The 26,305-nt window shown below is 43.2% G+C and overlaps 2 protein-coding genes and 28 non-coding genes across 35 annotated transcripts in view; 22 read left to right on the top strand and 8 right to left on the bottom strand.

Moving 5' to 3' along the window:
• cntrl (centriolin) overlaps positions 1 to 19,684 on the bottom strand; it is a 62,577-nt gene extending 42,893 nt beyond the window's left edge. For 2 of the 6 annotated variants that reach the window (XM_068310510.1, XM_068310509.1), the window contains exons 1-10: positions 19,337 to 19,668; positions 19,063 to 19,119; positions 18,871 to 18,980; positions 18,660 to 18,790; positions 18,417 to 18,558; positions 17,928 to 18,287; positions 17,069 to 17,173; positions 16,785 to 16,959; positions 15,479 to 15,528; positions 15,191 to 15,367 (exon numbers count right to left, since the gene is read on the bottom strand). In XM_068310510.1, the coding sequence (XP_068166611.1) occupies positions 15,191 to 15,367; positions 15,479 to 15,528; positions 16,785 to 16,959; positions 17,069 to 17,173; positions 17,928 to 18,287; positions 18,417 to 18,558; positions 18,660 to 18,790; positions 18,871 to 18,980; positions 19,063 to 19,117 (1,305 nt within the window). In that variant the 5' untranslated portion in view covers positions 19,118 to 19,119; positions 19,337 to 19,668. Of the gene's footprint in view, positions 1 to 15,190; positions 15,368 to 15,478; positions 15,529 to 16,784; positions 16,960 to 17,068; positions 17,174 to 17,927; positions 18,288 to 18,416; positions 18,559 to 18,659; positions 18,791 to 18,870; positions 18,981 to 19,062; positions 19,120 to 19,336 lie in introns of all 6 variants that reach the window. The other 4 variants (XR_011035014.1, XM_068310511.1, XM_068310508.1 and 1 more) reach the window with 4 other exon arrangements.
• On the top strand, positions 155 to 227 carry trnaa-agc (transfer RNA alanine (anticodon AGC)). Its single transcript has one exon. It is a non-coding gene; the product is annotated as a tRNA-Ala (tRNA).
• On the top strand, positions 617 to 689 carry trnam-cau (transfer RNA methionine (anticodon CAU)). The gene has a single exon. It is a non-coding gene; the product is annotated as a tRNA-Met (tRNA).
• Positions 1,016 to 1,088, top strand: trnaa-agc (transfer RNA alanine (anticodon AGC)). The gene has a single exon. It is a non-coding gene; the product is annotated as a tRNA-Ala (tRNA).
• trnas-gcu (transfer RNA serine (anticodon GCU)) lies at positions 1,714 to 1,795 on the bottom strand. The gene has a single exon. It is a non-coding gene; the product is annotated as a tRNA-Ser (tRNA).
• Positions 2,012 to 2,084, top strand: trnaa-agc (transfer RNA alanine (anticodon AGC)). Its single transcript has one exon. It is a non-coding gene; the product is annotated as a tRNA-Ala (tRNA).
• trnam-cau (transfer RNA methionine (anticodon CAU)) lies at positions 2,983 to 3,055 on the top strand. Its single transcript has one exon. It is a non-coding gene; the product is annotated as a tRNA-Met (tRNA).
• trnas-gcu (transfer RNA serine (anticodon GCU)) lies at positions 4,074 to 4,155 on the bottom strand. The gene has a single exon. It is a non-coding gene; the product is annotated as a tRNA-Ser (tRNA).
• trnas-gcu (transfer RNA serine (anticodon GCU)) lies at positions 5,131 to 5,212 on the bottom strand. The gene has a single exon. It is a non-coding gene; the product is annotated as a tRNA-Ser (tRNA).
• On the top strand, positions 5,429 to 5,501 carry trnaa-agc (transfer RNA alanine (anticodon AGC)). Its single transcript has one exon. It is a non-coding gene; the product is annotated as a tRNA-Ala (tRNA).
• On the top strand, positions 5,918 to 5,990 carry trnaa-agc (transfer RNA alanine (anticodon AGC)). The gene has a single exon. It is a non-coding gene; the product is annotated as a tRNA-Ala (tRNA).
• On the top strand, positions 6,380 to 6,452 carry trnam-cau (transfer RNA methionine (anticodon CAU)). Its single transcript has one exon. It is a non-coding gene; the product is annotated as a tRNA-Met (tRNA).
• trnaa-agc (transfer RNA alanine (anticodon AGC)) lies at positions 6,774 to 6,846 on the top strand. The gene has a single exon. It is a non-coding gene; the product is annotated as a tRNA-Ala (tRNA).
• Positions 7,472 to 7,553, bottom strand: trnas-gcu (transfer RNA serine (anticodon GCU)). Its single transcript has one exon. It is a non-coding gene; the product is annotated as a tRNA-Ser (tRNA).
• trnaa-agc (transfer RNA alanine (anticodon AGC)) lies at positions 7,833 to 7,905 on the top strand. The gene has a single exon. It is a non-coding gene; the product is annotated as a tRNA-Ala (tRNA).
• trnam-cau (transfer RNA methionine (anticodon CAU)) lies at positions 8,804 to 8,876 on the top strand. The gene has a single exon. It is a non-coding gene; the product is annotated as a tRNA-Met (tRNA).
• trnas-gcu (transfer RNA serine (anticodon GCU)) lies at positions 9,895 to 9,976 on the bottom strand. Its single transcript has one exon. It is a non-coding gene; the product is annotated as a tRNA-Ser (tRNA).
• trnaa-agc (transfer RNA alanine (anticodon AGC)) lies at positions 10,256 to 10,328 on the top strand. Its single transcript has one exon. It is a non-coding gene; the product is annotated as a tRNA-Ala (tRNA).
• Positions 10,764 to 10,836, top strand: trnaa-agc (transfer RNA alanine (anticodon AGC)). Its single transcript has one exon. It is a non-coding gene; the product is annotated as a tRNA-Ala (tRNA).
• On the top strand, positions 11,226 to 11,298 carry trnam-cau (transfer RNA methionine (anticodon CAU)). The gene has a single exon. It is a non-coding gene; the product is annotated as a tRNA-Met (tRNA).
• trnaa-agc (transfer RNA alanine (anticodon AGC)) lies at positions 11,625 to 11,697 on the top strand. The gene has a single exon. It is a non-coding gene; the product is annotated as a tRNA-Ala (tRNA).
• trnas-gcu (transfer RNA serine (anticodon GCU)) lies at positions 12,323 to 12,404 on the bottom strand. The gene has a single exon. It is a non-coding gene; the product is annotated as a tRNA-Ser (tRNA).
• trnaa-agc (transfer RNA alanine (anticodon AGC)) lies at positions 12,621 to 12,693 on the top strand. Its single transcript has one exon. It is a non-coding gene; the product is annotated as a tRNA-Ala (tRNA).
• Positions 13,130 to 13,202, top strand: trnaa-agc (transfer RNA alanine (anticodon AGC)). Its single transcript has one exon. It is a non-coding gene; the product is annotated as a tRNA-Ala (tRNA).
• trnam-cau (transfer RNA methionine (anticodon CAU)) lies at positions 13,592 to 13,664 on the top strand. The gene has a single exon. It is a non-coding gene; the product is annotated as a tRNA-Met (tRNA).
• Positions 13,986 to 14,058, top strand: trnaa-agc (transfer RNA alanine (anticodon AGC)). The gene has a single exon. It is a non-coding gene; the product is annotated as a tRNA-Ala (tRNA).
• On the top strand, positions 14,443 to 14,515 carry trnam-cau (transfer RNA methionine (anticodon CAU)). Its single transcript has one exon. It is a non-coding gene; the product is annotated as a tRNA-Met (tRNA).
• trnaa-agc (transfer RNA alanine (anticodon AGC)) lies at positions 14,941 to 15,013 on the top strand. The gene has a single exon. It is a non-coding gene; the product is annotated as a tRNA-Ala (tRNA).
• trnam-cau (transfer RNA methionine (anticodon CAU)) lies at positions 15,769 to 15,841 on the top strand. The gene has a single exon. It is a non-coding gene; the product is annotated as a tRNA-Met (tRNA).
• A 1,475-nt stretch (positions 19,685 to 21,159) lies between the features above and the next one.
• On the bottom strand, positions 21,160 to 25,568 carry LOC137592084 (WD repeat-containing protein 5-like). The gene is made up of 13 exons (XM_068309984.1): positions 25,262 to 25,568; positions 24,367 to 24,475; positions 23,983 to 24,056; positions 23,819 to 23,908; positions 23,610 to 23,699; positions 23,440 to 23,523; positions 23,292 to 23,347; positions 23,091 to 23,137; positions 22,928 to 23,003; positions 22,634 to 22,667; positions 22,458 to 22,532; positions 22,299 to 22,386; positions 21,160 to 22,191 (listed from the first exon to the last, which is right to left on the bottom strand). The coding sequence occupies exons 1-13, from the start codon at positions 25,334 to 25,336 to the stop codon at positions 22,091 to 22,093; spliced, it is 999 nt and encodes a 332-aa protein (XP_068166085.1). The 5' UTR covers positions 25,337 to 25,568; the 3' UTR covers positions 21,160 to 22,090.
• Positions 25,569 to 26,305: the final 737 nt, after the last annotated feature.

Below are 26,305 nucleotides of genomic sequence, written 5' to 3'. Positions count from 1 at the left end.
TTTGAAATGACTGATGATAGACTGAAGAAAGAAAAATATTTTTCTACTTGTTAAAGTGGGTTTCCTTGAAGGGACGAGACAAAGAACAAGTTTAAATGTGGGATAAAAACAACAGCAGTTCACAGATTTCTAAAAAACGCCTTTGCAAAACCAGGGGGAATTAGCTCAAATGGTAGAGCGCTCGCTTAGCATGCGAGAGGTAGCGGGATCGATGCCCGCATTCTCCAGATGTCTTTTTTCCTACACTCTATAAGCAAAAGGAGTTGTGGACAGCATTTCCTTTAACAGTCATAAACCTCAGGGTTTAAACATCTCCCTCCTGTTTCACACGTGACTCAGACTCAGACAGTCTAAAGGTCAGCAACTCCATCTACAAGATCTAAGAGATTCAGTTCTTCCTCCAATGATCCCCTCTTAAAGTTGCAGGGTTCCCGTCAGCATTAGCTAACTTGTAACCATCAGGGCTGTGAACCTGTAACAGCAGCGACACCTGGAGTTCAACCTGATTGTTTTTAAATACAGTATGAGACCAACAAACCATCAGAGTTCCAGCCATGAAATGAAATGACACTCAAACACTGTGGACTGGTCTCACTCACACTGGAAACATTTCCATGCCTCGTTGGCGCAGTAGGCAGCGCGTCAGTCTCATAATCTGAAGGTCGTGAGTTCGAGCCTCACATGGGGCAGCTTTTTTGACCAAATACTAACAAACTTAAACCAGTATGTAGCTACTGTAATGTTACGCTGCTCTCAGGGACAATATGTCTCACTCCTGTTTCACGTGCATCTCAAAACAGTCTAAAGGTCAGTAACTCCATCCACAAGATCGAAGAAATCCAGTTTATCCTCAGTTACAATTACGACAGCTGATCTCCATCACAACGTCTATTTCTGACCTCTTTAGCTCCAGTCAAGTGTTCACGTGGATAAATCCTCCAGAAACATGAATTCAATTAATAAAATAAAATGTGTGATCCAAGGCCGTCAGTCAGTCACACTTCAGCCAGAAGGAGGGGAATTAGCTCAAATGGTAGAGCGCTCGCTTAGCATGCGAGAGGTAGCGGGATCGATGCCCGCATTCTCCAGCAGATTCTCTTCTGTTCACTCTCCACAGTGAACAGGTCATCAGTGTGGGGTGTGACAAAGGACATCCACTTCAGTGATGTCAAATAGTGAAGACCTTGATGAGGGGGACTTTTTGATACCAACTTTTATTAAACCAGGGAATGTATTGGTTGATTCACAGATCAATCTTGTGTTGTGAATTTTGCCATTGATTGACCCACCTGGATATTAAAATGACACCTGAACAAACTACAGAACAGAAGAACGACCCGGGTCTCTTCTCATGATGGTGCAGATTTGGACAGCTTTAACAGTCCTTACAGGTCAGTGAGGTGTTACTGTCAGGATTCTTCTCTCACTCTGAGATCAATCACTTAACATATTGTGCTCAACCTGACTGAAACAGTTCTTTTTTTTTAATCTCCACTGCTGCAGGTGGAGAACTTTTCACCAAACTATGCTGTGATGGTGATCTCTGGTTATCTCTAAACTGCTCGAACAGGTTGTCTGTCTAGTTAAGTTTGCCTATAAATAAAATGTCTTCACTGAATGTAATGAATGTGTCCTGAGCACTGAGGTGTCAGGAGCCAAATTCTATTTGAGACACTTTTTCCACAAAATAGAGTTTCTACCAAACAGAACCAACGACTAGGATGGGATTCGAGCCCAATCGTGCAGAGCACAATGGATTAGCAGTCCATCGCCTTAACCACTCGGCCACCTCGTCTGACTGCTTATGGAACCCTGGATAACAGGGTCGCTCTCTGAAATCTCTGAGAGGTGGAGACAGGTCACTGGACAGGTCATACAGGATTTTTATTTTGTGTGTGTAACTGTTTAATAAGTAAGTTTCCATTAAGGGACAAGACTAAGAACAAGTTTAAACGTGGAGTTTAAACAACAGTAGTTCACAGATTTCTAAAGAATAGTCAATCTGGTGGGAGGGGAATTAGCTCAGATGGTAGAGCGCTCGCTTAGCATGCGAGAGGTAGCGGGATCGATGCCCGCATTCTCCATAGATGCTTTTTAGCCTGCAGCTCTGTCAGGATAAAGTTTTTTTATAAATGAGTGACATTTTGTGGTCTTGTTGTTCTGATCTGAACAGTTGTCATCGCTCTGTCACTGAATATTAAAAAAATGGCCAGAAGAGTGAATGCACATTTATCGGTCCAAAAAAAATGCATGAGATGACAGACGGATGCATTTTAGAGTTTGAATTAGGAAGTGTTGAACCTGAGGTGGATAAAATCCTCCTATACTGGAGAACGACCCCGTGTCCTCCAAGAGAGTTTCACATGTTTGAAATGACTGATGATAGACTGAAGAAAGAAAAATATTTTTCTACTTGTTAAAGTGAATTTCCTTGAAGGGACGAGACAAAGAACAAGTTTAAATGTGGAATAAAAACAACAGCAGTTCACAGATTTCTAAAAAACGCCTTTGCAAAACCAGGGGGAATTAGCTCAAATGGTAGAGCGCTCGCTTAGCATGCGAGAGGTAGCGGAATCGATGCCCGCATTCTCCAGATGTCTTTTTTCCTACACTCTATAAGCAAAAGGAGTTGTGGACAGCATTTCCTTTAACAGTCATAAACCTCAGGGTTTAAACATCTCCCTCCTGTTTCACACGTGACTCAGACTCAGACAGTCTAAAGGTCAGCAACTCCATCTACAAGATCTAAGAGATTCAGTTCTTCCTCCAATGATCCCCTGTTAAAGTTGCAGGGTTCCCGTCAGCATTAGCTAACTTGTAACCATCAGGGCTGTGAACCTGAAACAGCAGCGACACCTGGAGTTCAACCTGATTGTTTTTAAATACAGTATGAGACCAACAAACCATCAGAGTTCCAGCCATGAAATGAAATGACACTCAAACACTGTGGACTGGTCTCACTCACACTGGAAACATTTCCATGCCTCGTTGGCGCAGTAGGCAGCGCGTCAGTCTCATAATCTGAAGGTCGTGAGTTCGAGCCTCACATGGGGCAGCTTTTTTGACCAAATACTAACAAACTTAAACCAGTATGTAGCTACTGTAATGTTACGCTGCTCTCAGGGACGATATGTCTCACTCCTGTTTCACGTGTGACTCAGTCTAAAGGTCAGTAACTCCATCCACAAGATCGAAGAGATTCAGTTCTTCCTCAGTTACAATTACGACAACTGATCTCCATCACAACGTCTATTTCTGACCTCTTTAGCTCCAGTCAAGTGTTCACGTGGATAAATCCTCCAGAAACATGAATTCAATTAATAAAATAAAATGTGTGATCCAAGGCCGTCAGTCAGTCACACTTCAGCCAGAAAGAGGGGAATTAGCTCAAATGGTAGAGCGTTCGCTTAGCATGTGAGAGGTAGCGGGATCGATGCCCGCATTCTCCAGCAGATTTTCTTCAGTTCACTCTCCACAGTGAACAGGTCATCAGTGCAGGGTGTGACAAAGGACATCCACTTCAGTGATGTCAAATAGTGAAGACCTTGATGAGGAGGACTCTTTGATACCAACTTTATTAAACCAGGGAATGTATTGGTTGATTCACGGATCAAACTCCTGTTGTGAATTGTGCCATTGATTGACCCACCTGGATATTAAAATGACACCTGAACAAACTACAGAACAGAAGAACGACCCGGGTCTCTTCCCACGATGGTGCAGATTTGGACAGCTTTAACAGTCCTAATAGGTCAGTGAGGTGTTACTGTCAGGATTCTTTTCTCACTCTGAGATCAATCACTTAACATATTGTGCTCAACCTGACTGAAACAGTTCTTTTTTTTTAATCTCCACTGCTGCAGGTGGAGAACTTTTCACCAAACTATGCTGTAATGGTGATCTCTGGTTATCTCTAAACTGCTCAAACAGGTTGTCTGTCTAGTCAAGTTAGCCTATAAATAAATTGTCTTCACTGAATGTAATGAATGTGTCCTGAGCACTGAGGTGTCAGGAGCCAAATTCTATCTGAGACACTTTTTCCACAAAACAGAGTTTCTACCAAACAGAACCAACGACGAGGATGGGATTCGAACCCACACATGCAGAGCACAATGGATTAGCAGTCCATCGCCTTAACCACTCGGCCACCTCGTCTGACTGCTTATGAAACCCTGGATAACAGGGTCGCTCTCTGAAATCTCTGAAAGGTCGAGACAGGTGTAAAGGTCAGTAACTCCATCCACAAGATCGAAGAAATCCAGTTTATCCTCAGTTACAATTACGACAGCTGATCTCCATCACAACGTCTATTTCTGATCTCTTTAGCTCCAGTCAGGTGTTCACGTGGATAAATCCTCCAGAAACATGAATTCAATTAATAAACTTGAATGTGTGATCCAAGGCCGTCAGTCAGTCACACTTCAGCCAGAAGGAGGGGAATTAGCTCAAATGGTAGAGCGCTCGCTTAGCATGCGAGAGGTAGCGGGATCGATGCCCGCATTCTGCAGCAGATTCTCTTCAGTTCACTCTCCACAGTGAACAGGTCATCAGTGTGGGGTGTGACAAAGGACATCCACTTCAGTGATGTCAAATAGTGAAGACCTTGATGAGGGGAACTTTTTGATACAACTTTTATTAAACCAGGGAATGTATTGGTTGATTCACGGATCAAACTCCTGTTGTGAATTGTGCCATTGATTGACCCACCTGGATATTAAAATGACACCTGAACAAACTACAGAACAGAAGAACGACCCGGGTCTCTTCCCACGATGGTGCAGATTTGGACAGCTTTAACAGTCCTAATAGGTTAGTGAGGTGTTACTGTCAGGATTCTTCTCTCACTCTGAGATCAATCACTTAACATATTGTGCTCAACCTGACTGAAACAGTTCTTTTTTTTAATCTCCACTGCTGCAGGTGGAGAACTTTTCACCAAACTATGCTGTGATGGTGATCTCTGGTTATCTCTAAACTGCTCGAACAGGTTGTCTGTCTAGTCAAGTTAGCCTATAAATAAATTGTCTTCACTGAATGTAATGAATGTGTCCTGAGCACTGAGGTGTCAGGAGCCAAATTCTATCTGAGACACTTTTTCCACAAAACAGAGTTTCTACCAAACAGAACCAACGACAAGGATGGGATTCGAACCCACGCGTGCAGAGCACAATGGATTAGCAGTCCATCGCCTTAACCACTCGGCCACCTCGTCTGACTGCTTAAGGGTGCCTGGATAATAGGCTCGCTGTCTGAAATCTCTGAGAGGTGGAGACAGGTCACTGGACAGGTCATACAGGATTTTTATTTTGTGTGTGTAACTGTTTAATAAGTAAGTTTCCATTAAGGGACAAGACTAAGAACAAGTTTAAACGTGGAGTTTAAACAACAGTAGTTCACAGATTTCTAAAGAATAGTCAATCTGGTGGGAGGGGAATTAGCTCAGATGGTAGAGCGCTCGCTTAGCATGCGAGAGGTAGCGGGATCGATGCCCGCATTCTCCATAGATGCTTTTTAGCCTGCAGCTCTGTCAGGATAAAGTTTTTTTATAAATGAGTGACATTTTGTGGTCTTGTTGTTCTGATCTGAACAGTTGTCATCGCTCTGTCACTGAATATTAAAAAAATGGCCAGAAGAGTGAATGCACATTTATCGGTCCAAAAAAAATGCATGAGATGACAGACGGATGCATTTTAGAGTTTGAATTAGGGACTGTTGAACCTGAGGTGGAGAACGACCCCGTGTCCTCCAAGAGAGTTTCACATGTTTGAAATGACTGATGATAGACTGAAGAAAGAAAAATATTTTTCTACTTGTTAAAGTGAATTTCCTTGAAGGGACGAGACAAAGAACAAGTTTAAATGTGGAATAAAAACAACAGCAGTTCACTGATTTCTAAAAAACGCCTTTGCAAAACCAGGGGGAATTAGCTCAAATGGTAGAGCGCTCGCTTAGCATGCGAGAGGTAGCGGGATCGATGCCCGCATTCTCCAGATGTCTTTTTTCCTACACTCTATAAGCAAAAGGAGTTGTGGACAGCATTTCCTTTAACAGTCATAAACCTCAGGGTTTAAACATCTCCCTCCTGTTTCACACGTGACTCAGACTCAGACAGTCTAAAGGTCAGCAACTCCATCTACAAGATCTAAGAGATTCAGTTCTTCCTCTAATGATCCCCTGTTAAAGTTGCAGGGTTCCCGTCAGCATTAGCTAACTTGTAACCATCAGGGCTGTGAACCTGAAACAGCAGCGACACCTGGAGTTCAACCTGATTGTTTTTAAATACAGTATGAGACCAACAAACCATCAGAGTTCCAGCCATGAAATGAAATGACACTCAAACACTGTGGACTGGTCTCACTCACACTGGAAACATTTCCATGCCTCGTTGGCGCAGTAGGCAGCGCGTCAGTCTCATAATCTGAAGGTCGTGAGTTCGAGCCTCACATGGGGCAGCTTTTTTGACCAAATACTAACAAACTTAAACCAGTATGTAGCTACTGTAATGTTACGCTGCTCTCAGGGACAATATGTCTCACTCCTGTTTCACGTGTGACTCAGTCTAAAGGTCAGTAACTCCATCCACAAGATCGAAGAGATTCAGTTCTTCCTCAGTTACAATTACGACAACTGATCTCCATCACAACGTCTATTTCTGACCTCTTTAGCTCCAGTCAAGTGTTCACGTGGATAAATCCTCCAGAAACATGAATTCAATTAATAAAATAAAATGTGTGATCCAAGGCCGTCAGTCAGTCACACTTCAGCCAGAAAGAGGGGAATTAGCTCAAATGGTAGAGCGCTCGCTTAGCATGCGAGAGGTAGCGGGATCGATGCCCGCATTCTCCAGCAGATTTTCTTCAGTTCACTGTCCACAGTGAACAGGTCATCAGTGCAGGGTGTGACAAAGGACATCCACTTCAGTGATGTCAAATAGTGAAGACCTTGATGAGGAGGACTCTTTGATACCAACTTTTATTAAACCAGGGAATGTATTGGTTGATTCACGGATCAAACTCCTGTTGTGAATTGTGCCATTGATTGACCCACCTGGATATTAAAATGACACCTGAACAAACTACAGAACAGAAGAACGACCCGGGTCTCTTCCCACGATGGTGCAGATTTGGACAGCTTTAACAGTCCTAATAGGTCAGTGAGGTGTTACTGTCAGGATTCTTCTCTCACTCTGAGATCAATCACTTAACATATTGTGCTCAACCTGACTGAAACAGTTCTTTTTTTTTAATCTCCACTGCTGCAGGTGGAGAACTTTTCACCAAACTATGCTGTAATGGTGATCTCTGGTTATCTCTAAACTGCTCAAACAGGTTGTCTGTCTAGTCAAGTTAGCCTATAAATAAATTGTCTTCACTGAATGTAATGAATGTGTCCTGAGCACTGAGGTGTCAGGAGCCAAATTCTATCTGAGACACTTTTTCCACAAAACAGAGTTTCTACCAAACAGAACCAACGACGAGGATGGGATTCGAAACCACGCATGCAGAGCACAATGGATTAGCAGTCCATCGCCTTAACCACTCGGCCACCTCGTCTGACTGCTTATGAAACCCTGGATAACAGGGTCGCTCTCTGAAATCTCTGAAAGGTCGAGACAGGTGTAAAGGTCAGTAACTCCATCCACAAGATCGAAGAAATCCAGTTTATCCTCAGTTACAATTACGACAGCTGATCTCCATTACAACGTCTATTTCTGATCTCTTTAGCTCCAGTCAGGTGTTCACGTGGATAAATCCTCCAGAAACATGAATTCAATTAATAAAATTGAATGTGTGATCCAAGGCCGTCAGTCAGTCACACTTCAGCCAGAAGGAGGGGAATTAGCTCAAATGGTAGAGCGCTCGCTTAGCATGCGAGAGGTAGCGGGATCGATGCCCGCATTCTCCATAGAAGCTTTTTAGCCTGCAGCTCTGTCAGGATAAAGTTTTTTTATAAATGAGTGACATTTTGTGGTCTTGTTGTTCTGATCTGAACAGTTGTCATCGCTCTGTCACTGAATATTAAAAAAATGGCCAGAAGAGTGAATGCACATTTATCGGTCCAAAAAAAATGCATGAGATGACAGACAGATGCATTTTAGAGTTTGAATTAGGGAGTGTTGAACCTGAGGTGGATAAAATCCTCCTATACTGGAGAACGACCCCGTGTCCTCCAAGAGAGTTTCACATGTTTGAAATGACTGATGATAGACTGAAGAAAGAAAAATATTTTTCTACTTGTTAAAGTGAGTTTCCTTGAAGGGACGAGACAAAGAACAAGTTTAAATGTGGGATAAAAACAACAGCAGTTCACAGATTTCTAAAAAACGCCTTTGCAAAACCAGGGGGAATTAGCTCAAATGGTAGAGCACTTGCTTAGCATGCGAGAGGTAGCTGGATCGATGCCCGCATTCTCCAGATGTCTTTTTTGCTACACTCTATAAGCAAAAGGAGTTGTGGACAGCATTTCCTTTAACAGTCATAAACCTCAGGGTTTAAACATCTCCCTCCTGTTTCACACGTGACTCAGACTCAGACAGTCTAAAGGTCAGCAACTCCATCTACAAGATCTAAGAGATTCAGTTCTTCCTCCAATGATCCCCTGTTAAAGTTGCAGGGTTCCCATCAGCATTAGCTAACTTGTAACCATCAGGGCTGTGAACCTGAAACAGCAGCGACACCTGGAGTTCAACCTGATTGTTTTTAAATACAGTATGAGACCAACAAACCATCAGAGTTCCAGCCATGAAATGAAATGACACTCAAACACTGTGGACCGGTCTCACTCACACTGGAAACATTTCCATGCCTCGTTGGCGCAGTAGGCAGCGCGTCAGTCTCATAATCTGAAGGTCGTGAGTTCGAGCCTCACATGGGGCAGCTTTTTGACCAAATACTAACAAACTTAAACCAGTATGTAGCTACTGTAATGTTATGCTGCTCTCAGGGACAATATGTCTCACTCCTGTTTCACGTGTGACTCAGTCTAAAGGTCAGTAACTCCATCCACAAGATCGAAGAGATTCAGTTCTTCCTCAGTTACAATTACGACAACTGATCTCCATCACAACGTCTATTTCTGACCTCTTTAGCTCCAGTTAAGTGTTCACGTGGATAAATCCTCCAGAAACATGAATTCAATTAATAAAATTAAATGTGTCATCCAAGGCCGTCAGTCAGTCACACTTCAGGCAGAAGGAGGGGAATTAGCTCAAATGGTAGAGCGCTCGCTTAGCATGCGAGAGGTAGCGGGATCGATGCTCGCATTCTCCAGCAGATTTTCTTCAGTTCACTGTCCACAGTGAACAGGTCATCAGTGTGGGGTGTGACAAAGGACATCCACTTCAGTGATGTCAAATAGTGAAGACCTTGATGAGGGGGACTTTTTGATACCAACTTTTATTAAACCAGGGAATGTATTGGTTGATTCACAGATCAAACTCGTGTTGTGAATTTTGCCATTGATTGACCCACCTGGATATTAAAATGACACCTGAACAAACTACAGAACATAAGAACGACCCGGGTCTCTTCCCATGATGGTGCAGATTTGGACAGTTTTAACAGTCCTTACAGGTCAATGAGGTGTTACTGTCAGGATTCTTCTCTCACTCTGAGATCAATCACTTAACATATTGTGCTCAACCTGACTGAAACAGTTCTTTCTTTTTAATGTCCACTGCTGCAGGTGGAGAACTTTTCACCAAACTATGCTGTGATGGTGATCTCTGGTTATCTCTAAACTGCTCGAACAGGTTGTCTGTCTAGTCAAGTTAGCCTATAAATAAATTGTCTTCACTGAATGTAATGAATGTGTCCTGAGCACTGAGGTGTCAGGAGCCAAATTCTATCTGAGACACTTTTTCCACAAAACAGAGTTTCTACCAAACAGAACCAACGACGAGGATGGGATTCGAACCCACGCGTGCAGAGCACAATGGATTAGCAGTCCATCGCCTTAACCACTCGGCCACCTCATCTGACTGCTTATGAAACCCTGGATAACAGGGTCGCTCTCTGAAATCTCTGAAAGGTCGAGACAGGTGTAAAGGTCAGTAACTCCATCCACAAGATCGAAGAAATCCAGTTTATCCTCAGTTACAATTACGACAGCTGATCTCCATCACAACGTCTATTTCTGATCTCTTTAGCTCCAGTCAGGTGTTCACGTGGATAAATCCTCCAGAAACGTGAATTCAATTAATACAATTAAATGTGTGATCCAAGGCCGTCAGTCAGTCACACTTCAGCCAGAAGGAGGGGAATTAGCTCAAATGGTAGAGCGCTCGCTTAGCATGCGAGAGGTAGCGGGATCGATGCCCGCATTCTCCATAGATGCTTTTTAGCCTGCAGCTCTGTCAGGATAAAGTTTTTTTATAAATGAGTGACATTTTGTGGTCTTGTTGTTCTGATCTGAACAGTTGTCATCGCTCTGTCACTGAATATTAAAAAAATGGCCAGAAGAGTGAATGCACATTTAACGGTTCAAAAAAAATGCATGAGATGACAGACGGATGCATTTTAGAGTTTGAATTAGGGAGTGTTGAACCTGAGGTGGATAAAATCCTCCTATACTGGAGAACGACCCCGTGTCCTCCAAGAGAGTTTCACATGTTTGAAATGACTGATGATAGACTGAAGAAAGAAAAATATTTTTCTACTTGTTAAAGTGAGTTTCCTTGAAGGGACGAGACAAAGAACAAGTTCAAATGTGGAATAAAAACAACAGCAGTTCACAGATTTCTAAAAAACGCCTTTGCAAAACCAGGGGAATTAGCTCAAATGGTAGAGCGCTCGCTTAGCATGCGAGAGGTAGCGGGATCGATGCCCGCATTCTCCAGATGTCTTTTTTGCTACACTCTATAAGCAAAAGGAGTTGTGGACAGCATTTCCTTTAACAGTCATAAACCTCAGGGTTTAAACATCTCCCTCCTGTTTCACACGTGACTCAGACTCAGACAGTCTAAAGGTCAGCAACTCCATCTACAAGATCTAAGAGATTCAGTTCTTCCTCCAATGATCCCCTGTTAAAGTTGCAGGGTTCCCATCAGCATTAGCTAACTTGTAACCATCAGGGCTGTGAACCTGAAACAGCAGCGACACCTGGAGTTCAACCTGATTGTTTTTAAATACAGTATGAGACCAACAAACCATCAGAGTTCCAGCCATGAAATGAAATGACACTCAAACACTGTGGACCGGTCTCACTCACACTGGAAACATTTCCATGCCTCGTTGGCGCAGTAGGCAGCGCGTCAGTCTCATAATCTGAAGGTCGTGAGTTCGAGCCTCACATGGGGCAGCTTTTTTGACCAAATACTAACAAACTTAAACCAGTATGTAGCTACTGTAATGTTATGCTGCTCTCAGGGACAATATGTCTCACTCCTGTTTCACGTGCAACTCAAAACAGTCTAAAGGTCAGTAACTCCATCCACAAGTTCGAAGAGATTCAGTTCTTCCTCAGTTACAATTACGACAACTGATCTCCATCACAACGTCTATTTCTGACCTCTTTAGCTCCAGTCAAGTGTTCACGTGGATAAATCCTCCAGAAACATGAATTCAATTAATAAAATTAAATGTGTGATCCAAGGCCGTCAGTCAGTCACACTTCAGCCAGAAAGAGGGGAATTAGCTCAAATGGTAGAGCGCTCGCTTAGCATGCGAGAGGTAGCGGGATCGATGCCCGCATTCTCCAGCAGATTTTCTTCAGTTCACTGTCCACAGTGAACAGGTCATCAGTGCAGGGTGTGACAAAGGACATCCACTTCAGTGATGTCAAATAGTGAAGACCTTGATGAGGAGGACTCTTTGATACCAACTTTTATTAAACCAGGGAATGTATTGGTTGATTCACGGATCAAACTCCTGTTGTGAATTGTGCCATTGATTGACCCACCTGGATATTAAAATGACACCTGAACAAAGTACAGAACAGAAGAACGACCCGGGTCTCTTCCCACGATGGTGCAGATTTGGACAGCTTTAACAGTCCTAATAGGTCAGTGAGGTGTTACTGTCAGGATTCTTCTCTCACTCTGAGATCAATCACTTAACATATTGTGCTCAACCTGACTGAAACAGTTCTTTTTTTTTAATCTCCACTGCTGCAGGTGGAGAACTTTTCACCAAACTATGCTGTGATGGTGATCTTTGATTATCTCTAAACTGCTCGAACAGGTTGTCTGTCTAGTCAAGTTAGCCTATAAATAAATTGTCTTCACTGAATGTAATGAATGTGTCCTGAGCACTGAGGTGTCAGGAGCCAAATTCTATCTGAGACACATTTTCCACAAAACAGAGTTTCTACTAAACAGAACCAACGACGAGGATGGGATTCGAACCCACGCGTGCAGAGCACAATGGATTAGCAGTCCATCGCCTTAACCACTCGGCCACCTCGTCTGACTGCTTATGGAACCCTGGATAACAGGGTCGCTCTCTGAAATCTCTGAGAGGTGGAGACAGGTCACTGGACAGGTCATACAGGATTTTTATTTTGTGTGTGTAACTGTTTAATAAGTAAGTTTCCATTAAGGGACAAGACTAAGAACAAGTTTAAACGTGGAATTTAAACAACAGTAGTTAACAGATTTCTAAAGACTAGTCAATCTGGTGGGAGGGGAATTAGCTCAGATGGTAGAGCGCTTGCTTAGCATGCGAGAGGTAGCGGGATCGATGCCCGCATTCTCCATAGACGCTTTTTAGCCTGCAGCTCTGTCAGGATAAAGTTTTTTTATAAATGAGTGACATTTTGTGGTCTTGTTGTTCTGATCTGAACAGTTGTCATCGCTCTGTCACTGAATATTAAAAAAATGGCCAGAAGAGTGAATGCACATTTATCGGTCCAAAAAAAATGCATGAGATGACAGACGGATGCATTTTAGAGTTTGAATTAGGGAGTGTTGAACCTGAGGTGGATAAAATCCTCCTATACTGGAGAACGACCCCGTGTCCTCCAAGAGAGTTTCACATGTTTGAAATGACTGATGATAGACTGAAGAAAGAAAAATATTTTTCTACTTGTTAAAGTGAGTTTCCTTGAAGGGACGAGACAAAGAACAAGTTCAAATGTGGAATAAAAACAACAGCAGTTCACAGATTTCTAAAAAACACCTTTGCAAAACCAGGGGGAATTAGCTCAAATGGTAGAGCGCTCGCTTAGCATGCGAGAGGTAGCGGGATCGATGCCCGCATTCTCCAGATGTCTTTTTTCCTACACTCTATAAGCAAAAGGAGTTGTGGACAGCATTTCCTTTAACAGTCATAAACCTCAGGGTTTAAACATCTCCCTCCTGTTTCACACGTGACTCAGACTCAGACAGTCTAAAGGTCAGCAACTCCATCTACAAGATCTAAGAGATTCAGTTCTTCCTCCAATCATCCCCTGTTAAAGTTGCAGGGTTCCCGTCAGCATTAGCTAACTTGTAACCATCAGGGCTGTGAACCTGAAACAGCAGCGACACCTGGAGTTCAACCTGATTGTTTTTAAATACAGTATGAGACCAACAAACCATCAGAGTTCCAGCCATGAAATGAAATGACACTCAAACACTGTGGACCGGTCTCACTCACACTGGAAACATTTCCATGCCTCGTTGGCGCAGTAGGCAGCGCGTCAGTCTCATAATCTGAAGGTCGTGAGTTCGAGCCTCACATGGGGCAGCTTTTTTGACCAAATACTAACAAACTTAAACCAGTATGTAGCTACTGTAATGTTATGCTGCTCTCAGGGACAATATGTCTCACTCCTGTTTCACGTGTGACTCAGTCTAAAGGTCAGTAACTCCATCCACAAGATCGAAGAGATTCAGTTCTTCCTCAGTTACAATTACGACAACTGATCTCCATCACAACGTCTATTTCTGACCTCTTTAGCTCCAGTCAAGTGTTCACGTGGATAAATCCTCCAGAAACATGAATTCAATTAATAAAATAAAATGTGTGATCCAAGGCCGTCAGTCAGTCACACTTCAGCCAGAAAGAGGGGAATTAGCTCAAATGGTAGAGCGCTCGCTTAGCATGCGAGAGGTAGCGGGATCGATGCCCGCATTCTCCAGATGTCTTTTTTGCTACACTCTATAAGCAAAAGGAGTTGTGGACAGCATTTCCTTTAACAGTCATAAACCTCAGGGTTTAAACATCTCCCTTCTGTTTCACACGTGACTCAGACTCAGACAGTCTAAAGGTCAGCAACTCCATCAATAAGATCTAAGGGATTCAGTTCTTCCTCCAATGATCCCCTGTTAAAGTTGCTGGGTTCCCTTCAGCGTTAGCTAACTTGTAACCATCAGGGCTGTGAATCTGAAACAGCAGCGACGCCTGAAGTTCAACCTGATGGCTTTAAAATATGAGACCAACAAACCAACAGAGTTCCAGCCATGACATGAAATGACACTCAAACACTGTGGACCGGTCTCACCCACACTGGGAACATTTCCATGCCTCGTTGGCGCAGTAGGCAGCGCGTCAGTCTCATAATCTGAAGGCTGTGAGTTCGAGCCTCACACGGGGCAGCTTTTTTTTTCCAAATACTAACAAACTTAAACCAGTATGTAGCTACTGTAATGTTACGCTGCTTTCAGGGAAAATATGTATCTCACTCCTGTTTCACGTGTGACTCAAACAGTCTAAAGGTCAGTGACTCCATCCACAACTACTAGGATGGGATTCGAAACCACACATGAAGAGCACAATGGATTAGCAGTCCATCGCCTTAACCACTCAGCCACCTCATCTGGCTGCTTACGGATACCTGGATAGTAGGGCTGGTGTCTGAAATCTCTCAAAGGTCGACACAGGTCATACAGAATTGGTTTTTTTTTGTGTTACTGTTTAATAAGTGAGTTTCCTTTAAGGGAGTAGACTAAGAACCAGTTTAAACGTGGAGTTTAACAGACAGTAGTTCACAAATTTGTAAAGACTAATCATTTTGGAGGGAGGGGAATTAGCTCAGATGGTAGAGCGCTCGCTTAGCATGCGAGAGGTAGCGGGATCGATGCCCGCATTCTCCACAGAGCCAATTTTATGGGAATCAACCAGACCAGCCTTGGAAGAGACCCAGGTTTCCTGACAGATCATCAATATGTCATTTCAACATCCTGAATCAATCACAGAGATCTTTCTTGATGTGAGTGTGTTTTACTTTTTCTAAATGTTAAACTGAGCAGTGAACTGTGATCACAACTCACATGTTGTGGGTCTGTGGGCTCCAGTGTCAGGAGTTGTGTCTCCAGCTCGTCTGTCTCTCTCTCTGTCGTCCTCCTCTCCTCCGTCTGTTGCTCCATCCGTCGTTGCATCTCATCGGCCTCGTCCTTCAGCTGCTCCAGGACGGACAGTTTGTAGAGGAAACTGTCCAGAGACGTGTGCTGCGTCAATCAAATGTCAGAGCTGTGTTAGCACAGCATCAGTGGTTCCTGACAGAGCGTCAGGATTCTGTATTCTGATCAGACCTTCACCATTTTTGTGTTGGGTGTTACCTGTTTGAGGGCCTCTTCAGGCTCCTGATGGTCCAGCTGCTGATCGCTAGCTACACACATAAACCACAAAAACACAATGTTGATTATTTTATTATTTTAGTTTTACACATTTTTTTTGGCTGTTTTCAGACTCTCTAATGACCTCTTGTTAAAGTTGCTTGGTTCCTGTCAGCATTAGCCCAACAAACCATCATATGAGACCAACAAACCATCAGAGTTCCAGCCACATGGAAATGAAGTGACACTCAAACACTGTGGACCGGTCTCACTCACACTGGGAACATTTTCAAGCCTTGTTGGCGCAGTAGGCAGCGCGTCAGTCTCATAATCTGAAGGTCGTGAGTTCGAGCCTCACACGGGGCAGCTTTCTTTTAACTAGTACAGTACTAACAAACCTAAACCAATTTGTCGCTGCTGTCCTGTTATGCTGCCTTCAGCGACAATATTTCTCTTCTGTTTCACATGTGACTCATGGACATGGCATCAGACTCAGACAGTCTGAAGGTCAGTAACTTCAACCACATGATCTAAGGCCTTGTTCAGACTGGTCACCTATATCCAATTTTCAGTCCATCCAGACGAAAGAAGAAGTTGACGATGTCTGGTGTGTGTGAGATTTTCTCCACCTCTACCAAACAGTGATACCACCAATACTCTAAAGTAACCAGACTTTGTGTTCGTCGCTGTTTTTGTTGTTGCTGTCACAATTATATGACCTCACAAATTACACGAACTGAAAGACGCCTCCGCTCTGGCGTCGTTGCGAAGGCAACCTGTCAGCCCTAACAATTGGATATGGAAGAAAATCTTTCTGATATGCCTGCAGTCTGAACGCAGCCTAAGAGATCCAGTTCTTCTTCAGGTACAACTATGACAGCTGATCTCTATTCTAAAGTCTATTTCTGACCTCTTTAGCTCCAGTCAGGAATGTTTTTGAATAAATCCTCCAGAAACACAAATGTACTTCAAGAGGTCAGACAAGAAAATATTTTTTATTGTTATTGTTTAAAAAGTGAGTTTCCATTAAGGGATAAGACTAAGAACAAGTTTAAACAGGGAGTTAAAACAACACTAGTTCTCACATTTCTAAAGACTATTCCTACTGGAGGGAGGGGAATTACCTCAGATGGTAGAGCGCTCGCTTAGCATGTTAGAGGTAGTGGGATTGATGCCCACAATCTCCACAAATTTTGTCTCACAGTCAAGCGCTAATGGCAGGTAAAAGTACTGTTTGGCATGCTGTTTCCAAGGGTAATATGACTTCATGATAGCTTTCATTAATATCCTGATGTAAAGAGAAGCAAACCTTTACTCTTGTCTGTCATGCCGTACTCCAGCTGGGGTTGGGGTGTCTGCATGTCAGGGTGAATGTCTGTCGACCTCTGGCTCTGCAGGAACGAGGGGGAAGAGCTTTGAGGAATAGGGGTGATGGCGTGTAGAGCCTTGCCTATGTACAGACTGTCAGACACAGCGTCAGCTTCCTGAAAAGATGCACGGATATAAAAACTGATAACAGTGGAGTTGTGATATTTGAAATTCCTATTTGTAGTCTTTTAACAATCACTTTTAGTGATTATGTGTTCTGGTTACCTGGACACCAGTAGAGGACAGAGGGGGGAGTTTGGTATCAGACTTGTAGAAAGTCCACTCCTTCTCCAGCTCATTCAGCCAATGAAAGGCAGCTGTCATCTTTAACTGAAGACACAGATATGAGGCTTTTATTATGAAAGAGCAACAAGACGTGTGCACCCCCCCTGAGCTGCACAAAAGTTATGAAGGCTAAAGCAGTCACAATTATGAAACTCTAGAACAGTTCAATCCATCGTTTAGAAGCTCAAGTGGTTGCCAAACGAGATCAGATCCAACATCAGACAATGGGAAACGACATGGAAACAGGACACATTAATGGAAACCAGTCTGACTAGTACACAAAACACGTGAGCTTAGGTGGCTTGTCTGGTTACTGCTTGACTGTAAGAGGGGAATTAGCTCAAATGGTAGAGCGCTCGCTTTGCATGTGAGAGGTAGTGGGATCGATGCCCACATTCTCCAGTAGTTTTTCTCTCACAGATGATTGGACAAACAAAAGGTTGTTATTAATGAAAACTGACAGGTCTGACTCTCCTCCTCATCCCGGAAGCCTGCTGGAATAGGCTCCATCAACCCCCTGTGACCCATGAACGCGGAGGAAGCGGTACAGAAAATGAATGAAAGACAGGTCTGACAGGAGGAGGGGTTGATCAGACCAGATCTTCTCACAGGGTTTAATGACAATACTTTAAAAACCAATTCAGTCAAAGAATGCAGCACATTTATAGTAAAGTCTTTGGTGGGCGTGTCCAACAACCTGCTAACATTCTCATTAGTTTCACATTGTATCTGAGAGAAGAGGTTATGATGAACAGGAGATCTTCAAAGGTCAGTTTTACTTTTTTTTTACGTGTCCTACCAGTTGACTTCTGGCATGCAGCAGATGCTCCAGAGGTGCACGAGCTTGTCGTCGAGTCTTCAGAGCTTGGTTTGCCTCCTCCTGCTGGGGTCGCTGTGTCACCATGACCTGCTGCTCCATCTCCCTGTCGTCAGACATTGGCTCGTCCTTTTGAATTATATGAAATGATGTCACGGCGTTGAAGCGTTGGTGGGCGTGTCCTCTCTCCTCCTGGGTGACTAGCAGGTCGTCTAGTCTATCCAGAGTCCTCAGGTGGTAGAGCAGGAAGAGGCGGGAGTGCTGCAGCGAACAAGCGGGGTTTCCTGACACAGTTAGCTCTGATAGGCTGCTGAGAGACCTCAGCCTGGACACTTCGTATAACTGTACAAAGAGACACAGACACACCCTGTTACCTGATAGGTTCAAGGTTTAGCAACCGAAAGAAAAATGGCACTTCTTAATGCAACCTCTGTGCTGCCTGAAACGAACACACAGAGAGCACCTACTCACAGATGTGATGAGGTTGTGCTGCAGGTGGAGTGTGTGCAGTGACTGCAACTTATTCCCGAACCACAAGGGAATGTGTTCGATCCTGTTGTGGGACAAGTTCAGGTGCTGAAGCCGGGACATGAGCTCCAGTCCCTCAATCCTCCTATGAACACAGATATAGACACTTATCAGCAATGGCTACTTGATAAATGTGTGTCTGTGTTCAGAGGAATTGTAAGTGTATGACATGCATGTGAATCTCACTGGATGTTGTTGTGGGCCAGCTGCAGCTCTCTCAGCTGTGTCAGTGTGTTCAGTCTCTCCATCCTGTCGATCATGTTGTGGTCGAGCTTTAAAATCTCCAGATGCCGGCAGCCATGGAGGTTCTCTATGAACTGAAACACACAATGACTTAGTATTACTCCTAACAGGAATAGCAGTAGGAACAGCTGTAGTACTCGGCAGTAGCTCTGACCTTGATTCGTTTGTCTCCGGTTAAAGATGACAGATTGAGGGACCGGACCAGAGCCAGAGACTGACATCCAGTCAGCTTCATCAGCAGCTCCTCTGTTATGTACATGATACCTGGCACCAGGAGGAATCACAGAACATGAGTGATGAAGAATTAAAGTCCTGAGTCTAGACGTGTCCAGGATGCCTTCTCTACCTCCTCTGTTCTTCTGAGCGTCAGGGCTTCCTCTTGTCTCCCTCTGCTCCTCCATCTCTGAACCAGACAACTGGTTTAAGTGTGATGATGACTGATCCCTGATGTCCTCTATAGCAGACTTTATTTTACTTTTACTTTATCTTTTATGACAGCTGACCTTCTAACCAATTAGATGCGGCTACATTTCTAGTACTTAAACTGAAGTTAATATAATTCAGTCACAAAAATAACCAGTGACCTGTCGTACTGGGAAGACTGGGTTTGTTGAACTCACGGTGAAGGGATGATCTCCGCTGTCCTGGTTGTCGCTGGTTGTGGTCTGGTTTCAGATCACATTAATGAACCAATGTATTTCCTGACCACGCTTAGATTTACCTTGGTGAGGGTAAACGTTTGGTCACCATGGTAACCCACGAAGCGCTTTAATTGGCGGTAAATTTAAACACAGTTAGCTAACAGCTCCGTTAACCAGTATACACCGCTAATGCTGTCATGTTTTACCGATGACGACGCAGGGCAACTCTGTCTTTGCTAACATTAGCAGGTTGAGTTAGTTAATCCTCGGTCCCCATGGGAACCTATGGACACAACGGAGAAGCGTTAAAAATGTCGACCATTTCTACAAAACCATTAATTCACCTAGAAGACGTAAAAATAGTTGTTAACTGAGAGGACAGAAATATTTAAGATTCCAGATTAAAATCCTCCGGAGCGGCTCGAGCTGCAGGTGGGTGGTGATGCCTTCAAGGTCTCATTGTAAACTCGTAAACGTCTTGACTCACGTTTGTTATTTACTATAAAAGCGATATTCCTTGAATACATTATTGAACACATTATATTAATCGTATAACAACCAGTTAGTAACGAATATATTTTGTAATCCTGGATTATTTTTTTTTTAAAAGTACCATATAAATATCGGGCACCAAAAGTTGTTCTACGGTTTCCGATAGAACCGGAAGGTCACACACGCGCTGGGTTTCAGAATGTAGGTCACTGCCATAAACAAACTGTTCAGAGGATGCTCATTGATGCCAATGAAGGTTAAATTACAAAAGTTATGAAACATTGATATGATCACAAAACCGGAAAGTTGTTCTCAAAATAAACAAATTGTGTTTGATTTTCGACACTCAAATCTTTTGTTTTGTTTTGTTTGATAAATCATAGTAATGAGGTCGCCTTTCAATTCTTCGACATACTAACTCATTTCGAGGTGTTGTCTTTTTTTGGCACATGTTTCACACTGAAAAAAAATCCAATAGCATGCAAATAATTGAATGCAGGGCTGTGAAGTGACAGCATACTGAGTTGTCAATCAGGCACTAAACTTGTCTATTACACGAGAAAGGTATCACTTCTATTTAGTTTTGTTGGCCAAACTGTTGCACTGAACCACATGGAGTTGTTGGAAATGGAACAATATATAAAGTGTATATATAAAGTGTATATATAAAGTGTGTGTGTGTGTATATATATATATTCATGACATTTATGACATATTTCTACTCAAACTATTTACAGATCTGTCATGTTTCTGATATGTGTCCCCCAATGTTGGACTCATTCCTAGGCTCTAGTGCATCCATATTTTTCTCTTTGTGTGGCTCTGTGGCGGAAGACCGGATGGAGGGGGGTGAGTTGTTCCTAAAGAGTCAAGTCTCAGAAGCACCTCAAGGAATCCATCGCCAAACTTTATTTCTATGCTGAAAGTTGTCCAGGTGAGACGCTGTTGCTGTGATAACTACTTCTTACAGAAGTCCACCAAAGATAACGGCTACAACTTGTTACAGTAACTATAATCCAATCTGATTGAATATTACCAGCTCTTCACCCTGTGTGCGGGTAAGCTGTAGACCGCGGAAGAAGCTGCTCTGCTGCGCCCTTGCTGGACACTCCACGCCCTCCAGTTTATTTATGAATCTACAGTATTGTAATACTGTATATGGGTGATTATTTTATTTTGATAAGGTGCCAGTCTGTAACAGGAAATGTGATAAAATGACAAGCGACTCAGCAAGGTCGCTGTCTTTCAAAAAAATTAACATATCAGAATTTAGTGATGTGACGTTGCTGACATGAAACAAACGAAACAAAAACAGTCAAAAAACTTTATTTACAAATAAGTGAAAACAGAAATTTAAAAAAAAAACAACCTTCCAAACACTGTTTATCATTTCTTCTTGGGCAGCTGACTGTAAACAGATTGAGACATGATGATGAAGAGCTGCTCTGACAGTCAGTGAATGCATCAGAGCCACACGAACACAGGTCTTGTCCCCACTTGTCTTGGATTAACAATACAACTGTCAAAGTGTTGCTGGGCAACAAAAATATGGTGTCACATTTCATGATGACCCAAATTATATTATACTAAAATATTGTACAGACTTTAAGTTCACTGTTTTTCAACCCAGGATGTGAATGTGTATGTCTTTACTAATATTCTCACTTAGTATTACTAGTAGTATCATTCTGGTACATAGGCTTCATGATTAGTGTGTCAGTACAACCTGTAGTAGTAGTAGAAGTCCTAATAGTTGTACTAGTAGTAGTAGTACAATAAAACTGATGTGACCTATAAATTTAAAGAAAGACAGGAACTACCTTAGATTAAAATTAACTCGGTGGGAGGAGTCAAACAGACGGTCAGTGAACCCTTGTTTGGTTCTAGAGTAGATAATGGCGTCATTGTGTCGTCATCAGTTTCACGTTGAAATCTTTGTTTATACTCCATGTTATATTTTCTATAACTTTACACGACATACTCTGAATAATAATTAGTCGTTGTATAATTACACCCAATTCCAAAAATGCGTTTGTGGAGGAAAACAGTGAACTTGTCCTTTAAATGCTCTTCTAATAAAGACACTCCAACCAGAGTTACAACTGGACTGTTAGTGGGATGAAACCAGTAGTGAGTGGGAGCCGGTGCATTCATGGCTCTGATGAAGTCAGTCTCGATGTGGATTATCTGTGTGACAGTTCCACACAGGTCCAGGTTCTGGACCCGGACCGGCGTTTGGCTCTAACAGTCGCTCTTCCACAGTTTGATAGTTTTGTCGTTTTCCAGCGCCGCTGAAGCAATGATGTTTTCTGTTGGATGACAGGCAGTCGAGATCACCACGTCTGCAAAGACAAAAGCGCACTGGTGTTACTATGACGACCGTCTCCTTCCTGATTCACAAATGGTGAGCAGAGAGCTCTGACCCTCCAGACTCAGAGTCACGTCGTACCTGTGTGTCCTTGTAGTTTCTGGACCACCTCTTTGGTCTGAAGGTTCCAGATGTAAACCATACTGTCCTCAGAGCCCGACACAATCCACTGAAACACAGAGGTCAAAGGTCAGGTCAGCCCACCCTCAGATACTCAGGCAGCCGTTTACTCATACCAACCTTCCCTCCTGTGACAGAGAAGTTGGCGAAGATGCAGTACTTCTCATTCTTATGGCCGGTGTACGTTTTCAAGCACTGGAAACAATAAAATGAGGAAAAGGAAATTATAACCCCGAAGTCAACAGACAGGCAAACAGACAGGCAGAGAAACAGTCAGATAAGCAGACAGACAGTACCTTTCCTTTGCTGTAGTCCCAGAGCTTCAGTGTGCTGCAATCCAGAAGATACAGAATTAGTGGCAATACATGCAGAGCAGCTGACAGTTAGCATGACTTTACATTATTATCATTTACATTAAACCCAGGTGAGTTTAGTATGGGGAAAAAATCCAAGCATGGTTCACCTCACGTGAGCTGATCCCTGTTCTACTCATAAATCTGTTCAGACTTTATTCTCCAGCATGAAAACAACACTGATTGATCGTGTGTACAGACACAAACGGTTGTCATGGTGTTGCAGTTCCTACTAACTTGTCCAGCGTTGCAGCAAGGATGTACTTCCCGTTAGGAGAGAACTTGACAAAAGACACCGGAGGATTGTCGTCATCTGAGAGGAGAGACAACAGACAACAACGTTTACAGGCAAGGTTGACCGTTAAAGGACCATTGTGTGAATTCCACAGAGTTTACTGACCAATCAGAGTCTTCAGACACTGTCCTGAGGCTGTGTCCCAGATCCGACTGCAGACAGAGACAAAACAAGAGTTAATACCCGTCACTTCACCTGCATCAGGTGTTCCTGTGCTGCTTTAGTTGTGTGTGTGTGTGTGTGTGTGTGTGTGTGTGTGTGTGTGTGTGTGTGTGTGTGTGTGTGTGTGTGTGTGTGTGTGTGTACCAAAGGCCATCGTAGCTGCTAGAGACGATCAGAGAGCCGTCCCTGTTGAAGTGAACCTGAGGGGGAAACGGGTTCATAGGTCAGAGGTCACAGCTCAGGTGACTGTTGGATTTGTACACAATGTGAAAGGTCAGAGGTCAGGACTTACAGCAGAGACGGGGTCAGAGTGAGCTGGTAGAGTCTTCAGACATTTCCCTGTCTTAACATCCCAGATACGAACGCTCTCATCGAACTACAGACGACAGACAGGCAGGCAGACAGACAGGTTAATGTGGTACCGCCTCGGTTTGTCTGTGGTGTTGTTGTGAAGCAGCTTACCGATCCAGACACCACCAGGTTGGACTGAGGGTTGAAGTTACAGCAGAACACGTAGTTACTGTGACCCTTCAGAGTCTTCAGACACTTCCCCTGAGGAGACACAGACGGAGAGAATCGCCATCAGATGGCGCTCATTACCTTCACCTGCTTCCTGTTGTGTGATCGGCACAATACGACCAGAGGAACAGAACCGCCACACCCTTACTTACAGAGTTATTGTCCCAGATCTTCAGCGTTTTATCATCAGATGCAGAAACCAGCAGATTGGAGTCTGAAGACCAGGAAACGTCAGAGATCCCCTAAACGCCAACACAACGAATCAGAACCAGAACCAGACTGGATCCAGATGTGGATCAGGACTAAAGAGTCTCACCAGTTTGTGTCCAACGATGGATTTTTCAAACTTGCCATCGAATGCCCCCCAAATCTTTATCAGCTTATCTGCAGCTGCAGAGAGATGTTACTTTGGTTACATCACAGCAGTGACCAATCACCTGAGGTCATCCCTGAACGCATCCACAAGGAAAGACTTTCAACACAGAATTGTGACACAACACACACGTATTTAGACACTACGCACACACAATTTAAAAATACGCATGGAAAGAGTTGCCACTTGTCCTGGTTGGCTAGAAGGCAAGTCCCGCCCAACTTTCCCATATCCAGATTCTATTTTCTGCCTGCACCATAAATTATTTAATTCTACTCTACATTAACTGATACTATTGATGTGTATGGAGGTGTGTGTTGTCCTCACAGGAGCTGGCCAGCCATTCTCCATTGGGGCTGAACTTGACAGAGGAGACGGCCTTCGTGTGTCCGGCCAAGGTGAACTTCACGGTGTAGTTTGGTTTGGCTGGATTAGACTGGAGACAGAAATATTACCTGTTACACCAGGTATAGTATGACAACTAACAAACGGGTGTGTTCTCGTCAGGACGAGTCACCTTTCAATGACAATCATCTGAAAACACATCACGCCTCGACAAGATTTAGAACAGCAGATGGGTGTGGATGCAACTTAGGAATAAAGATTTAAAGTCAGCAAATATGTTACAAAAAGAGCAGAGAAGGAACACTTTAATAAACTACGATGAAGAAACGACCAGCCCAGTGTTGGACTTCATACACAACACCACCAGCAGGGGGTAGCAGAGCGCCATTGATGCTTCCAGCCTGCCTCAAGCAAACAGGAAGAAGAAAAAGCGCCATCACCTGTCTGTTGTGTTTTTGTTGACAATAACTCAGTGAAAGAATGCATTAATATTTCATCATACATTCCACAGCTCATTTTATTAATATTAATAAACGATGACCTTGGAATATCTTTATTTAATCTATATTAACAGCAGATACCACATATGTAAATATCTGACTGCAAAGCCAAGTTTTATGTTTGTGATGTCATTACATTATTAAAGTCGAGGTAATCGATGGCGAATCCTTGGATTTAGTCTCACTTTACATTCAGATGTTACCCCTGTTTAAAGATGACACGGTTCATACATCTGGTTTAAATTAATGAAGAGGTATCATTGTACTGAAGTGACAATGAGACTGAGGTAGCTAATAAGCTACTACGTGTCACGGTTACGGTTAACCGGACAGACTGGCCCAGCCGTCCCGGTGCACCGCTGGACTGTCAGGGTTACCTTACTGCCGGATCCTGAAGAGGAAGAAGCCTGTTTGATGTTTTCTGTCTCTGGTTTCTTCTCCTCCGACGCCATGTTGTTCTGTCCCGAGTTGCTAACCAGTGTTAGCCTCAGCTTCCCCCAGCTATTTGATTATCTGTTGCAGAGGACCTAAAGCTAGCTACCGATGCTAATTTCCCTAACTATCGTATCTACTGCCTACGCAGGTTTCGACGGTATACCGTGAAACTGGAACGGATCGTTTCAGCGACAGACTAGCCTGCTAGCTTCAGGTAGCTACAGAATCAGAATGTGCTAAAGGCCGAGTTACCAAGCCTACTATGGCAACGCCATGGCTTGCAGAACGTGGCCTGTGATTGGCTACATGTTACGTCGACTCTTCCTACGTGACTCGTCAAATATGTCATGACGTTTCAACCCATACTCCACTTCTACAAGGATTAATTTTCATAAAGATTTTTTTTAAAAATATCAATGTAAAAAAGTTTTTAAAAAATTAGAATTTGTGTGTTGGAATGTGACAGAGCGGTAAAAACAAATCTTAGCAGTGGAAATGAAGTAATTTAAATACGCAAAATAATTTGTCATATTTCTTTTACAGTTAAACTATTACGCTTCATTTATTTCGAAAAGATTTTCAATTAAATTGAAAATAGAATTGACAAATAATTTTTAATTTGATGAATTAACTCAACAATTCGCCTAATAAACCAAATAACACGTCGTCAGAACAGCGTTGACCAAAATGGAACCTTCGTTATAAGGTCGTGTTCCTATTCGGACTGATTTACAGACGCACTGTTGCTATTGGATGCAGCAAAGCGTCCTGCTATTGCCAGAAGGAAAATAACGTCAGTTTTTTTCTGACGTTTTGAGGGTTTGGTGTAGTGACGTCATCTCGATAGAGGATCGTCGGAACCTGTTTATCACAGTGGCTAACAGAAGGTAGCATGAGCTAACCGAGGCAACAGCAGGATTAGCGAAGCTTCTAAACGCGATGGTCAGCAGTCTAAACAGTTAGCCAAGGCAGCTAACAGCCCGAAG

Source organism: Antennarius striatus, chromosome 3 (assembly GCF_040054535.1).
Source record: "Antennarius striatus isolate MH-2024 chromosome 3, ASM4005453v1, whole genome shotgun sequence".
Lineage (NCBI taxonomy): Eukaryota > Metazoa > Chordata > Actinopteri > Lophiiformes > Antennariidae > Antennarius > Antennarius striatus.
This window is presented reverse-complemented; position numbering and strand designations above follow the sequence as displayed.

Excerpts from the sequence above, each read along its gene's own strand:
- LOC137592084 (XM_068309984.1), bottom strand. The coding sequence starts at position 25,336 with ATGGCGTCGGAGGAGAAGAAACCAGAGACAGAAAACATCAAACAGGCT. Across the intron at positions 23,138-23,291 it reads AGCAGCTACGATGGCCTTTG|TCGGATCTGGGACACAGCCT; the intron begins GTACACACACAC and ends CTCTGTCTGCAG. Across the intron at positions 22,192-22,298 it reads GAAACTACAAGGACACACAG|ACGTGGTGATCTCGACTGCC; the intron begins GTACGACGTGAC and ends TTGTCTTTGCAG.